A 14920-nucleotide genomic window follows, 5' to 3' on the forward strand; every position below is an offset into this window, starting at 1 on the left:
GGACCCCCATCACCCAGGACATACCCTCTTCTCACTGCTACCATCAACAAGCCTGAAGACAGACACTCAACTTTTTAGGAACAGTTTCATCTGCTCTGCCATAAGATTACTGAATGGATAATGAATCCATGAATACTACCTCACTATTTATTTTTCTCTCTTTTTACATTACTTATTTCATTATATATATTTTTATAATTCTGACTCTGATTCAGGGATAGTTTAATTGGCTGTGGCAGTGAGATAAATAGTTACTTTCCTTCATTTTCACAAGAGCCTCTCCAATCTCTTCAACCAAGGGAGTTTCAGTGACAGACCAGGCATATCTCCTTAATCTAATTGGTTCACTCTCTCTGGAATAGCAGTAGACACTCACTGGCATATGTCATCAAACTTGTTGTTTTGCGGCAAACAAATATGTGAACTTGAGATCTCTAAGGCTTCAGGGTAACCATACCAATATCCAACTTCCCCTCTCAAGCTCAGCTCAGTCAGGAAACACTTCAAATGAGTGGGCAAATTAAATAACTACAATGAAACAAAGGGAGCTTAAAACACAGATTTAATTTGCAAGAGTTCATTCTGTTGCCACTTCCTGGTGAAAAGTGGAGTTACCAGTAAAGATAGCTTCATTGCATGATTATTCCAGTGTTTGGTTTCAGCTTCTGGAAACTAGGGGAGGGGAGGGAACGTCAACTCAGACCATGAGAGGCCTGTGTCGGGCATTTTCATGCCTTACAGGGTGCAGATTGGAAGTCTGTGTGGGGCGCCACTCCTCACACAGACTAGAACAATGTGGGATTAAGTGCCTTGCTCAAGAGCACAAACATGCTACCACAGCAGAGGCTCGAACTAGCGACCTTGAGTTAACTACACGAACGCCTTAACCACTTGGCCACGTGGAAACTAGATGGAATTAAATCAGGTGGAAATATGGATTCTGATTTAGGAAGAAGGTGGCGGCAATCTTGGGAAATTAGGGACATCGTGCGCATTTGACTTTATTTGGTGAACCAAACTTCACCTTATTTAATTGTATTTGGTTTGACAACAGGCTGCCAGTCCCTTTCCTTCCTGTTTACCCTTGTCAAGAGAGCCTTCATCATCATACTGTGATGAATAACCATCTATGTCAATTCTTTGGTAGTACCTGATTTGAAGGCATTTAATCTTACCTCATTTGTATGTTTTTCTCACTTGGTCCTCTTAGAGCAATGGTACATAGTGGAATAGTTAAATCAGGTTTACTATCACTGACATACACTCAGTTGCCACATTATTAGGTACCTCCTGTATGTGTTGTGCATTCAGAGATGCTCTTCTGCACACCAGTGTTGTAACTTTTGGTTATTTGAGTGACTGTCACTTTCCTGTCAGCTTGAACTAATCTGACCATTCTCCTCTGACCTCTCACATTTGCATGGCATTTTTTCTCTCAGATCTGCTGCTCACTGGATGTTTTCTTTTTAACAGTTTTCTGTAAACTCAGTATGTGAAAATCCCAGGAGATCAGCCATTTCTGAGATATCAAACCACTATGTCTGGCATCAACAATCACGATCAAAGTAACTTAGATCAAATTTCCTCCCCATTCTGATGTTTGGTCTGAACAACTGAACCTTTTGACCATGTCTGCATGCTTTTCTGCATTGAGTTGCTGCCTCTGGGATAGTTTTCTAGATCTATGTTCCATAAGAGTTGGCAAGTCCAAGTAATGTACCTGGGATAAGAAGGCAGTCAGTACTAGTGACCACAAGATATCACCAGATCCTGGTTACGATGGATCAGAACCAATCACGATCTCTAGTGAAGGAATGTTGTTTGCTGTACCCGGTCTTGCTGTCATATATTGCAATGTGACTGCATCGTCATTCAGTGGCCTAGCAAGCCACTCACTTCAGGGGCGATAATTACTGACTGTGCTTATCCTGCCCACATCCACAAAAGAATAAAAGAAATATTAAATTCTTCCTGCTTAGAAATCCATGCTTTGTGTGGGGAAAATACTTTGAGCAGAACTGAATTTTAGCAGTGATAGAAATAGTTTCGAAAATACTTAAAAAGATTGCTTTTCTTGATAGGTTGTCTGTTGGTCAAATATGACTCCAGTACAGTGGGTTATGAGGTGACTTAAGAGGTTGCAAATGGAACAAGAGACATGATTTTGGAGTCTCTTTAGACCAGGTTGCTGTGTGTTCCCCATGACACATTGTGGTGCAGTAGGAGGCACTGCTGCCAGGAAGTTCCAGCAATTTGGGTTGCTCCCAATTTGTTGAAATAGAACGCGCACTCCGGGCTCCGGGTTTGTACTCTATGATCCTCTGGGTTCCCTCCAGGTGCTTCAGTGTCTTCCCAGAATCTGAAATTGTGCCAGTTTGAAGATTAATTGTCAAGTCAAGTCAAGTCAAGTCAAGTCACTTTTTATTGTCATTTCCACCATAATTGCTGGTACAGAACATAGTAAAAATGGGACAACATTTTCCAGGACTACATGCTACATGAAACAATACAAAAACTACACTGAACTACGTAAGAAAAAACACAAAAACTACACTGGACTACAGACCTATCCGACACTGCATAAAGTGCACAAATCCGTGCAGGCACTACAATAAGTAATAATAAGTAACTAGACAACGGGGTGACCTGTTGAGGCACCCTTTGAGAGAAGGGTAGTGCAGTCTGATGTGACCAGAATGAACATGAAATTTTCCTGAATGCTCTTGGTATCGCTTTGCTTTGGAAACTGAAGTAGAAAACCTCAGTTTATTAAAGAAGAAGGACACGTAGCAAAGGAAATATAGCTGATCTTCATTTAACGAAGGACACTTCTGATGGCATTATTTCTGGTTTATCTGCCACCCTTGTGCCTCTCGTTGTCATTCTGGAGAATGCAGTCCTTTCATCCCCGGTTTCTTCATCTCTTCTGCTGTTTTTTGTTTGTCTCTGATTCTGGAGACATGCATGCCTCTCCTCCTCTGTCTCTTCTTCTCTCATCTTTTTTTGTCCTGACTCTTTGATCCTGGAGTTGTTCGGCCCTGGCCTCATCCAATTCTTGTTCTCTCCCTCTCCTTGCCGCTTCGCGACGACATTTGGCGTCATCTGTTGACCGTAATGTCCCCCTTCCCTTTCCATGCAGCATAACTAGGCTGACCATTTTTTTACCCTAATGCTGGATAGAAGATACGAAGCAATAACACCAAAGGATGCTGATTATTCTTCATGATGTGGTTGGTGTTCTACTAAATGGATGTGATATAGTCACTGCTGTCTTTTGACTGCAGCAAAGGGTTTTATGGGTGTCTCGAAGTATATCATTACAATAAGGTTTAATTATCTCTTATTGATGGGTGGCAGTTAGATCTGTCCCAATCCTGCACATGCTGATGGTGATTAGCAGAATGTGACCCCGCGAAATAGAGCTGCCCTGCCCTTTTGCTCCGATAGGTGTCGCTGCTGAGGCTGGCCGTGCGCATGCGTCGGGCTGGCGCGTTCCGATTTCCATGATAGCCAATCGGGTCTTGGGTTAAAAGGGAGCCTGTTTATTTTGGTGAATGAGCAACTTTATATGAATATATAACCCTGAACTTTGCCTTCATTCTGTAAGTTAGTGCATTTTAATTCGATTCAGCCAAAAAAAGCACCGTTTGCGCTAATTGGAGGTCACAAACAGACAAACAGACAGACAGAGCATGAGAGTTTTAGTAGTATATAGATAAACAAGACAATAGGCACAGTAGAGGGTAGTAGGTTGGTGTCAGTCCAGGCTCTGGGTATTGAGGAGTCTGATGGCTTGGGGGAAGAAACTGCTACATAGTCTGGTCGTGAGAGCGCAAATGCTTCAGTGCTTTTTGCCAGATGGCAGGAGGGAGAAGAGCTTATATGAGGGGTGCGTGGGGTCCTTCATAATGCTGTTTGCTTTGCGGAAACACTGCGATGTAAATGTCTGTGATGGCGGGAAGAGAGACCCTGATGATCTTCTCAGCTGACCTCACTATCCGCTGCAGGGTCTTGCGATCCGGGATGGTGCAATTTCTGAACCAGGCAGTGATGCAGCTGCTCAGGATGCTCTCAATACAACCCCTGTAGAATGTGGTGAGGATGTGGGGTGGGAGGTGGACTTTTCTCAGCCTTCGCAGAAAGTAGAGATTCTGCTGGGCTTTCTTTGCTATGGAGCTGGTGTTGAGGGACCAGGTGAGATTCTCTGCCAGGTGAACACAAAGAATTTTGGTGCTCTTAACCATCTCTACAGAGGAGTCATCGATGTTCAGCGGAGAGTGGTCACTCCATGTCCTCCTGAAGTCAACAACCATCTCTTTTGTTCACATTCAGAGACAGGTTGTTGGCTCTGCACCAGTCCGTTAGCCGCTGCACCTCCTCTCTGTATGCGGACTCATCGTTCTTGCTGATGAGACCCACCACGGTTGTGTCATCGGCGAACTTGATGATGTGGTTCGAGCTGTGTGTTGCAGCACAGTTGTGGGTCAGCAGAATGAACAGCAGTGGACTGAGCACACAACCCTGGGGGGCCCCCGTGCTCAGTGTGATGGTGTTGGAGATGCTGCTTCCAATCCGGACTGACAGGGGTCTCCCAGTCAGGAAGTCTAGGATCCAGTTGCAGAGGGTGGTGTTCGGGCCCAGTAGGCTCAGCTTTCCAATCAGTTTCTGAGGAATGATTGTGTCGAATGCAGAACTGAAGTCTATGAACAGCATTCGAACGTACATATCTTTCTTGTCCAGGTGGGTTAGGGCCAGGTGGAGGGTGATGGCAATGGCATCGTCTGTTGAACGGTTGGGACGGTACGTGGACTGCAGGGGGTCCAGTGAGGGGGGCAGCAGGGTCTTGATGTGTCTCATGATGAGCCTCTCGAAACACTTCATGGTGATGGATGTGAGAGCAACAGGACGGTAATCATTGAGGCAGGACATTGAAGACTTCTTCGGCACAGGAACGATGGTGGCGGCCTTGAAGCACGTAGGAATGACGGCGCTGCTCAGGGAGATGTTGAAGGTGTAACTATCTGTGTTGCAGGTAGCTGGCTGGAGAATTGGGCTTGTGAGAGAGATTATTTTACAGAGAAACAATGGAAACTGGACTGATGAGAATAGTCTGAGAATCACAATGGATTTAATGAGCTGAACAGCCTCCAAAACTATAAGAAAATATTTAAAAATTTCAAATTCATTGTGCCATCACAAGAAGTTCCTTCTCCACTCGAGCCATCATAAGACCATGAGAATGCAAGACACAGGAACAGAATTAGGCATTCAGCCCTTTGAGTCTGCTCTGTCATTTCATCATGGCTGATCCATTACCCTCTCAACTCCATTCTCATTCCTTCTCCCCATAACCTTTCAAGTCCTGACTAATCAAGAACCTATCAACCTCCACATGCAATGACCTGGCCTCCACAGCTGCCTATGGCAGTGAATTCCACAGATTCACCATCTCTGGCTCAAGCAATTTCTCTTCATCTCCTTTCTAAATGGACATTCTATTCTGAGGTAGTGTCCTCTGGTCCTAGCCTTCCCCAGCATAGTAAACCTCCTCTCCACCTCCACTCTATCTAGACCTTTCAACATTCGATAGGTTTCAATGTGATTCCACCGCACCCCCCCGCCCCCCGCCACCACCAATTCTAAGTTCCAGCAAGTAAAAGCCCAGAGACTTCAATCACTCCTCACATGATAAGCCTTTAATTCCGGGAATAATTCTTCTGAACTTCCACTGAACCCTCTCCAAAATCTGCACAGTCTTTCTTAAATAAGGGGCCCAAAACTGCTCACAATACTCCAAGTGAGGCCTCACCAGTGCCTTATAAAGCCTCATCATTACATCCTTGTTTTTATAATCCAGTTCTCTTAAAATGAAGGCTCACATTGTATTTGCATTCCTCACCATGGACTCAACCTGCAAATTAACCTTTAGGGAATTCTGCACCAGGACTCCCAAGTCTCCTTCCACATCAGATTTTGGAATTTTCTCCCTGTTTAGAAAATAATCTATGCTTTTATTCCTTCTACCAAAGTGTATGACTATACACTTCCCAACACAGTATTCCATTTGCCATTTCTTTATCCATTCTCCTAATCTGTCCAAGTTTTTCTGCTGCTTCACTGTTTCCTCAACACTACCTGCCCCTCCATCTACATTTATGTCATCTGCAGACTTGCACACAAAGCCATCAATTCTGTCATGCACATCATTGGCAAACAGTGTAAAAAGCAGCAGTCCCAACACCAATTCTTACAGAACACCACGAGTCACTGGCAGCCAGTCAGAAAGGCTTCCTTTATTCCCACAGCCTACCTCTTGCCAAACAGCCAGTGCTGCCTTCTTTACTGTAGTACAATGGACTCTTATTCTGTTAAACAGTCTCATGTGGCACCTTGTCAAAGTCCTTCTGAAAATCTAAATACACAACATCCACCAATTCTCCTTTGTCTATCCTGTTTGTTATTTCCTCAAAGAATTCCAACAAATTTGTCAGGTAAGATTTTCCCTCAAAGAAACCATGCTGACTTTGACCTGCTATATCATGTGCCCTTAAGTACACTGAAACCACATCCTCAACGATCAGCTCCAACATCTTCCCTACCACTGAAGTCAGGTGAACTGGCCTATAATTTGCTTTCTCCTGTCTCCCTTCCTTCTTGAAGTGTGGAGTCATACTTGCGGTTTTCCAGTCTTCCTGACCCATACCAGAATCTATTGATTCTTGAAACATCATTATTAATGCCTCCACAATCTCTTCAGCTATCTCTTTCAAACCCCTGGGGTGTAGTCCATCTGGTCCAGGTGACTTACTGTATCTACCTTCAGACATTTCATTTTCCAAAGTAACTCCTCCCTAGTAATCTCAGCTGCACTCACTTCTGCCCCTTACTGTCTTGAACTTCTGGCATACTGCTAGTCTCTTCCACAGTGAAGACTGATGCAACATACTTATTCAGTCTGTCCGCTACTTTCTTGCCTCCATTACCAGCATCATTTTCCAGCGGTCCGGCGTCTACTCTCATCTCTCTTTTACTCTTTATATGTCTGAGAAAAACTTGTGGTATCCTCTTTGATAGTGTTGACTAGTTTACCTTTATATTTGATTTTTTCCACTTATATCTTTTTAGTTACTTCCTGATGTTTTTTTTTAAGTTTCCTAATCCTCTACCTTCCCACTAATTTTTGCTTTATTATCTCCCCTCTGTTTTATTTTATTTTGGCTTTGATTCCCTAGTCAGCTACAGTTGTGTCATCCTGCTTTTAGAATGCTTGTTCTTTGGGATGTACCTATCCTGTGCCTTCCAAATTGTTCCTTGAAACTCTAGCCACTGCTGCTCTGCCATCATTCCTGCTAGCATCCCCTTACAATCAACATTAGCCAACTCCTCTCTCATGCCTCTGCAACTTCTTTTACTCTACTGTGATAGTGATACATCTGACTTTAGCTTCTCCTTCTCAAATTGCAATGTGAATTATATCATATTATGATCTCTGACTCCTGAAGGTTCCTTTACCTTAAGCTCTCTAATCAAATTCAGTTCATTGCACGACATCCAATCCTGAAGAGCTGATCCCCTAGTGGGCTCCACCACAATTCTTCTAAAAACCATCTTGTAGTCATTCTACAACTTCTCTGTTTTGAGATCCAGCACCAACCTGATCTTCCCAATTTACCTGCATATTGAAAACTGCCATGACTATCATACTATTGCCCTTTTGACATATATTTTCTATCTCCCTTTGTAATTTGTAGCCCACATTCTGGCTACTGTTCAAAGACCTGCATATAGCTCCCATTAGGGTTTTTTTCACCCTTGCAGTTTTTTAACTCTACCCACTAGGATTCTACATCTTCTAATCCTCTGTCATCTCTTCTAAGGATTTGATTTCATTTTTTATCAACAGAGCCACCTTATCCCATCTACCTACCTGCCTGTCCTTCCGATACAACGTGTATCCTTGGATGTAACACTCCCACTAAAATCTTCTTTCAGCCACAACGTAGTGATGCCCACATCATAACTGACAATCTCTAACGGTGCTACAAGATCACCTATCTTATTCTGCATGTTATGTGCATTCAAATATAATGTCTTTTTTTCTGTATTTGTCATGCTTTTTGATTTTGTTCCCCTTTTTCACTGCATCTCATCCCACTGACTGCAACTTTGCCCTATCATCTGCTTGTCCTTCCTCACCGTCTCCCTACACACTGCTTCTGCCTGTAAACCAACCGCCATATCCTCAGTCCTATCACTCCAGTTCCCACTCCCCTGCCAAATTAGTTTAAACCCTCCCCAACAGCTCTAGCAAACCTGCCTGCAAGGATATTTGTCCCCCACAGGTTCAGGTGTAATCTGTCCCTTTTGTACAGGGGGTACCTTCCCCAGAGGTGATCCCAATTTGTAATAAGCTCTTCGGGCCTGTGCAGGGAGCTGGACAGTGTTGGGCTCCAAAGTTTGTAGCGCACCTGAATTGGGTAATTGTTGTTTAATGAGCTTCATTAATCGTTTAAAGTTCCTTGTGTTTTTTTTTCAAGCAAGTCGCTTTTGTAATAAGGCCTGACTTTCCACTGCACTTGGGTTCCAATATTGCTAGCACACCTCGTGACAGAAGGACCCTGCCAGTAGTGGACTCAGTGGAGGTTAAACAGCAGCATTTTGACATCGGTAGACTTAAGGTGAGAATGTCACCTACTCTCAAGTCCACGTCTGGAGTCTACATTCCAAGTGACTCTAGCCTACATTCTGAATTTCTCGAGTCCGTGGTCTGAGCTTCTTTAGTCTACACCGTCTTTTTCTGGGTCTCAAGTTCGGCAAAGTTCTCAAGGTTCTCCATGTCATCCAGGGTCTCCAGCTCAGTAAGGTTCTCAAGGCACTCCAGGATTCCCATGGCCCGCTAGGTTTCTGAAACTTATACAATGTTTCCGAGGTTCATTTAATGTTTTCTCTGTCTTGAGGTTTCTAAATATCTCTCAGGATCTGCAGGTCTCTCTCAAGTTTCCCAGGCTTCTCTCAAGTTTTCAGGACTCTCTGGCCATCGGGCACCAGCCATAGGGAGGGCGGGTATGGTAGCGAGCTCTTTGAGCCTCTCCGGGGAGCTGGAGTGTGTAGGGCTCTGAGGTTTTTAGAGCACCTGAATTGGTTAATTGTTAAGTTTATTTTGATAGGCTCGGGCGTTCCATGTTACTTGTATTATTTAAATGGACGCCCAATTAGCACTAGTCCCAGGGTCCTAGTTTTGAGAATGTTACATCTCACGGTGTTGCTCGTCCAAGCCACCGATGTTCTTTTGGAATTATAATGAATAAACTCTGGTCACGGTCTCTACATTGCAGTCTGTCTTTCATCCACATGAGAGTTCCGACATTGCCAGTGCACAGCATGACACCAATGATCCAGAAATCTGAAAGCTGGCCCCCGCAACAGTTTTTCAGCCACACTAAATCATCCTATTCTTACTGTCACTGGCGCATGCACAGGCAGCAATCCAGAAACTGCTACCCTGGAGGTTCTACTTTTCAGCAGGGATCATATGTCAGGGATTCCCAGGAGCATATTGTATTTCTTGAAATCACCTTTGAATCTTTTTTTTCCCTCTCCTCCTGGTGATCACTTCCCATAGAAGAGTGTGTCTGCTTTTGGACACTGATACCAGGCACCAGAATGATATGGTCTGCCTGGCATGGCTGACTGATGTTTGGGTCTCAGCACTGATGGTGCTTGACCAGGAGATGATGCTGACATTGGTTTGTTAATCCTTCCAAAGGTGTTGTGAGATTTCGTGTCGATAGTATCTCTCCAGTTCCTTTTGTCTCTTTACTCTTTTGACTGTTTATTCCCCCCACAGACGCCGCCTGGCTTGCTGAGTTCCTCCAGCATTTTTTTGTGAGCAACTCCACTGCACCACCGATTAGTTGCAAGATTTTAGAGCAACTTTGTTACGCAGAACTTCCTTCTGGTTAAATTAATCTCCTTCAAAATGAGAATTGAGTCATTGACTTTAGCGGAAAGCTGAAGAAGTGTACACAAGATAAATAACTTAGGTAGAAATGTAAGAGCTTTGATTAGGATGGTTTCAGTTGATTGTCAAAGTTGGCTGCATGATGTTAGGCAAACAATTAGGAAGAAGAACGTACGAAAATACAAATACATTTGCCAGATGGTCATAAAAGGAATTTGTTCTGAAAAATTGTGAGATAATATCTGCAGGAAGGACAAACAAGGCATCGAGAAAGACAATGAAGGAAAGATGATGATTAACACTGAGGAACAGAGGCAATCCCTGTCCTTGGATCCCTGACGGCAGATACAACAGTACAGTAGATAAGCTATATGACATAGTGTGCACATCATGGAATGTAATCATGTGGAAGTCATCTTGGAATTTCTCAAAGCCCTAGGTAAGTCACAGTTGAAAACTTAGATTCAGAGGTTAATAGATCAATACAGCACAGAAACAGACTCTTCAAACCATCTAGTCTGTGCTAAACTGTTGTTCTGCCAGAGTGACATTGATCCACACCTGCACCATAGCCTTCCATATACCTCCCATCCATGTCCATATCCAAACTTCTCTTCAATGTTGTAATCGAACTTGCATTCACCACTTCCACTAGCAGCTCATTTCACTCTCACACCACCCTGTGAGTGAAGCCATTCCCCCTCACTTCCCCTTAAATGAAAGGTTTCACCTTTTACCCTAAACCTATGACCTCTAGTTCTAGGTTTGCTCATTTCAGTGGAAAGAAAGCCTGCTTGCACTAACCCTATCTACATCTCTGATAATTTCGTATACCCCTACCCAATCTCCCCTCATTCTCCTGCATCCAGGCGTGTTTCATTACATTTTAGAAAGGACACAGAGGAGATCTATAGAGTTACATCAAGAGAGAATGGTTGGGGTTGTTCTCTTTAGAATCAATGGGTAGATGGGGGAGATTTAACTGAGGTCAATAAAATTATGAGAAGTTTACACAAGGTGTTGTAATATGAGCGTAATTAAAAGTAAGTTAATATTAATTAGGATATCATGGGGGGTCTACTTCCGTTTGTGGTTCTTCCTAGTGGCCCTCGTGTACATAGTGTTCCCGCCATGCCGTACGGGTTGTGAAAGCCTCTGTATATACGTAATGTTTTGAAGTTGGAGATAAAGTTGTTTCTTTGGCATGAAGTTGTCGAGTGTGCCTTTTCAAAGTAGAAGTTACCACATACAAGAAAGGATCAACAATCTACTGCTTGAACTCATCAGGTCGAGCAGCATCTGTGGGAGGAAAGGAATTATTGATATTTCAGCTTGAACCCCTGCATCTGAAAGGTTGATTGCTGTTGACAGAGAGAGAGAGAGATCAGAAACGGGGTGGGTGAGGGTGAATTTTAAGGTAATGGGTAAAATGATTATTGGGAAGTTGAGGAGAATGTCATTCATTAGTAGGTGAGTAATATGGAACCCACCACCAGAATCGGAGATAAAAGCAGAAATCCGTAACAAGAGTAAAGATTTAGAGCTGTAATGTGGGAACAACTGAAATAGTCTCACCATGGACATGTGAGTGAGGCAATGCTGCAGTAGGTGGTGCTACTGGCTCACAGCTGCGATGACCCAGTTTCCATCCTGACCTCCAGAACATCTTCCTGCCGCTGCCGCGCGCTTCGGCTTGTGGCTCTGTTTGTCCCCTCCTAAATGAGGCACGAAAAATAATGGAAGTCCGGACAGTCCTGCAGTTGGCCCTATGACAGACATTGTCTCTGTTCTCATCAATTTAAAAATTACTCCTCTGGCTATTCTGGGTCTGATGAAGGGTCAATGATCTGAAATCTTGTCTCTTTTCACCTATCGCCTGTGTATTTCGGAAATTAGCATTTACAATTCCAGAAAGACGCAGCCGAAACAGCCAGGAGGGGGCTGAAATGTGGAAGCTTCAGTGCAGAAAAAAAGTAGAGTTTACAATATAACTTCAATTAATGGGTAAGGAAAGAAATCTGTGCAGATTATGAAATCTATAAACAGGAGTGAAAAGGTGAAATTAAATTCCATACAGTCTGAATATATCAAGCAACTGCGCGCGGATTTAATTTGATAACAGTGCGAGGAGCACGGTACACATGCTTTATACTTAACCTCAATGCTCGAACTATTAGAGAACATTGTGGGAAAGTGTACAATTTGCATGGCTCTAGTCGCAGGGGGTTTCAATTTGGGGTCCACGGACCGCTTGCTTAATGGTATTGGTGCATGGCATAAAAAATATTGGGAACTCCTGCTAGTGGAATATTGGTAATGCTGTCGTCGTTGTTTGTAGGGATGCGGTGTTGATTGCTACTAACTTCGTAAAGGAATTTGGTATGTAAATGAAGAACAATTGAAAGCTCGTGGCTTTTATTATAAGATGGCTTGAATCTATTTATAAAGTTTAACTCTCTTTTCTTTTTTTTAAATCAACATTCTTTGTTTTTCCAAGTTTGGGAGACTTGGACTTGTGCTCATCATCCTCACACAGATGTAGTAACACGGCTCACCAGGAGATGGCAGATCTTGCTGCCGAGGAAACATTTTTTTCCCCGTCTTTGCACACACGGGATTTTCAGCGAAAAGTTAAAAGAAATTAATTGCCGTCAACTTTGCCTGCCGCAGCTTATTCGCTCTATGTGCAGGGTTACTGAAGATTTTATCGGTCACCGATATGGATGTGTCACTGACTAAGGAACGAACAGGGCTAAACTACAATCGACAGTTTGGAAGGTAAAAAACCTTTCATTCTAAAGCCGGTTTCATGTACTGTATAGTGCTTGTCTCCAACTCAGCTCTAATCTGGGCAGTCTTGATTTAGTTCCGGTAATATTGGTAGCCTTTGCATGTGCATGGTCTGTTGTACGGAAGCAGAAAGGATGGAGTGAGAATCTAACTGCTCCTGTAAGAGCAAGGAGTGGAACTCCTGATATATTAATCACTGGACGAACACTGGCGGAATCCTGCCGAATCTGTGCGGGGCTGAGTCCGACCCACACTGCGCTCAGCACAAATGCTCTTACCATGGTAGTGTACTGGCAAAACTGGATTGAACTTTGGGGCTATGCGCTCGAGTTGCACTTGTATGCTAACGATTTTACAGCTAACGTAGTGTTTTACCAACACCATGTAACCTGTAGAGCTTCGACTCTGCCTAGGGCCAATCGGAACCGTGGGGCGTCCTCAAGAGGGGGCCGCACTTGGAGCACATAGCTTTGGGCTCAGAGCTCGCATGCCTATAAATACCGGAGCCACTCCAGCCAGCTTGCACTGCTACACTGAACCTCCGATCAACCGTCAGGAAGGCGGGAAGAATAAAAACGAGACTTCGACTAAACTGGGCACTATTTGTGTAAATTATCTATCTGAATTCCTTCCCGTCCATTTCAGAATCTTGCAAGTATAGAGCGGGAAATTAAGAGCAGCAAGTGTGTGCAGTAGTTCTGTAGCAGCCTACCCTGATGTATTCTGCAGAAACGACCCAAGTCTTCGACCCATACGTCCGGGTAATACAGAATGCCAATATTTCTCATTACGCCTCGAACAGGTCCTTGCTGCAGCCCCTGTGGGACTACCTGCGAGTCAACCACCAGGATACCCTCCGCTCGCCTCTCTTTCCAGTCATCATCTCAGTCTCCACCTACTTCATCAGCTGCACCTTCTACATGACGCTCGACATCTTGGCTCGCAGATGCCCGGCCATTAACAAGTGCAAGATCCAGCCGGAGCAGCATGTAACGTGGGCAAACATTCTCAAGACTCTGTGGCTTACCGGCTGCAACCACGTTATCTTTGTTTTCCCAGCAGCCGCCTTCCAGTGGTACTGGCGACCTCCGATCCCCCTCCTGGAAGACACACCACAGCTCTCCGAGTTCCTTATAGGAATCCTCAGCTGCACAATTCTCTTCGACTTCCAGTATTACTTCTGGCACCTTATGCACCACAAGTTTCGATGGCTCTACACGACTTTCCACGCCATTCATCACGAATATTACGCTCCCTTCTCCTGGTCGACGCAGTATCTATCTGCCTGGGAACTGATCAGCGTTGGCTTTTGGACCACCATAGACCCGATTATCCTGCAGTGTCACAGCCTGACAGCGTTCACCTTCATGATCTTGAACGTCTGGATAGCAGTGGAAGACCACAGCGGCTATGACTTTCCTTGGGCTTTACACAATATTATCCCTTTCGGGCTCTGGGGCGGCTCTGTGAAACACGATGCTCACCACCAGAAACCACAGTACAATTTTGCCCCTTACTTCTCACACTGGGACTGGCTTTGCGGCACTTGCTGCGAATACAAGCGCTCGCCCGCCTGTTTGGAGATGGAAAAGAAGCGACGCAAAGCCAGCAAAAGCTAGAAATATATCTAGCATCCCGCTGTCTGATGAAAGCCGCATTTCTCCCGCGTAAAACAAGGTGCCAAGAGAAGCGGGTTGGAGACGATAGAGAAATCGGCAGTGCAATGATCAAAGAAAATCTTGAGTGAGCTGACTGCCGGAATATTCTGACGTTAAATATCGCAGTTATTTATTTTTCACATGTTAAAACGAACGCAATACCTTTGAAGTAAGCTATGTGTAGTACGGTATAAAAACGCGCTACATTTGTACTTACCGTTATACGTGAGGTAAATATCCATTTTAAAGAGGTACCATGATTATGAATGTTTCAATTATCTTACGTACATTGTGTAATGTATATTGGAAAGAAACCTCTGTGGCATCATTTCTAAGCATTTGCAAAACTTTTGCCCCAAATATTTAAAATAATACGTCATATGTATTTAAGAATAGATTATGGAATACAGGCAAAAATGTAAATATGTCCTTAAAATGCAAAATGTCTTCGAATACAAATAAAAATGTTCACTTTTTATCTGTTTGTGGTTCTGTGTTCACTAGTTCTCTG

At 43.9% G+C, this 14920-nt stretch overlaps 1 protein-coding gene across 1 annotated transcript; it reads left to right on the plus strand.

The window, feature by feature from the left end:
• The first annotated feature begins 11824 nt into the window (after positions 1-11824).
• Positions 11825-14789, plus strand: LOC140197230 (cholesterol 25-hydroxylase-like protein 2). Its single transcript, XM_072257155.1, has 2 exons — positions 11825-11965; positions 12459-14789. Exon 2 carries the CDS (start codon positions 13468-13470, stop codon positions 14368-14370), a length of 903 nt encoding a protein of 300 aa, XP_072113256.1. The 5' UTR covers positions 11825-11965; positions 12459-13467; the 3' UTR covers positions 14371-14789.
• The last annotated feature ends 131 nt before the right edge of the window (positions 14790-14920 follow it).

This window comes from Mobula birostris, chromosome 5 (assembly GCF_030028105.1).
Source record: "Mobula birostris isolate sMobBir1 chromosome 5, sMobBir1.hap1, whole genome shotgun sequence".
Classification (NCBI taxonomy): domain Eukaryota; kingdom Metazoa; phylum Chordata; class Chondrichthyes; order Myliobatiformes; family Myliobatidae; genus Mobula; species Mobula birostris.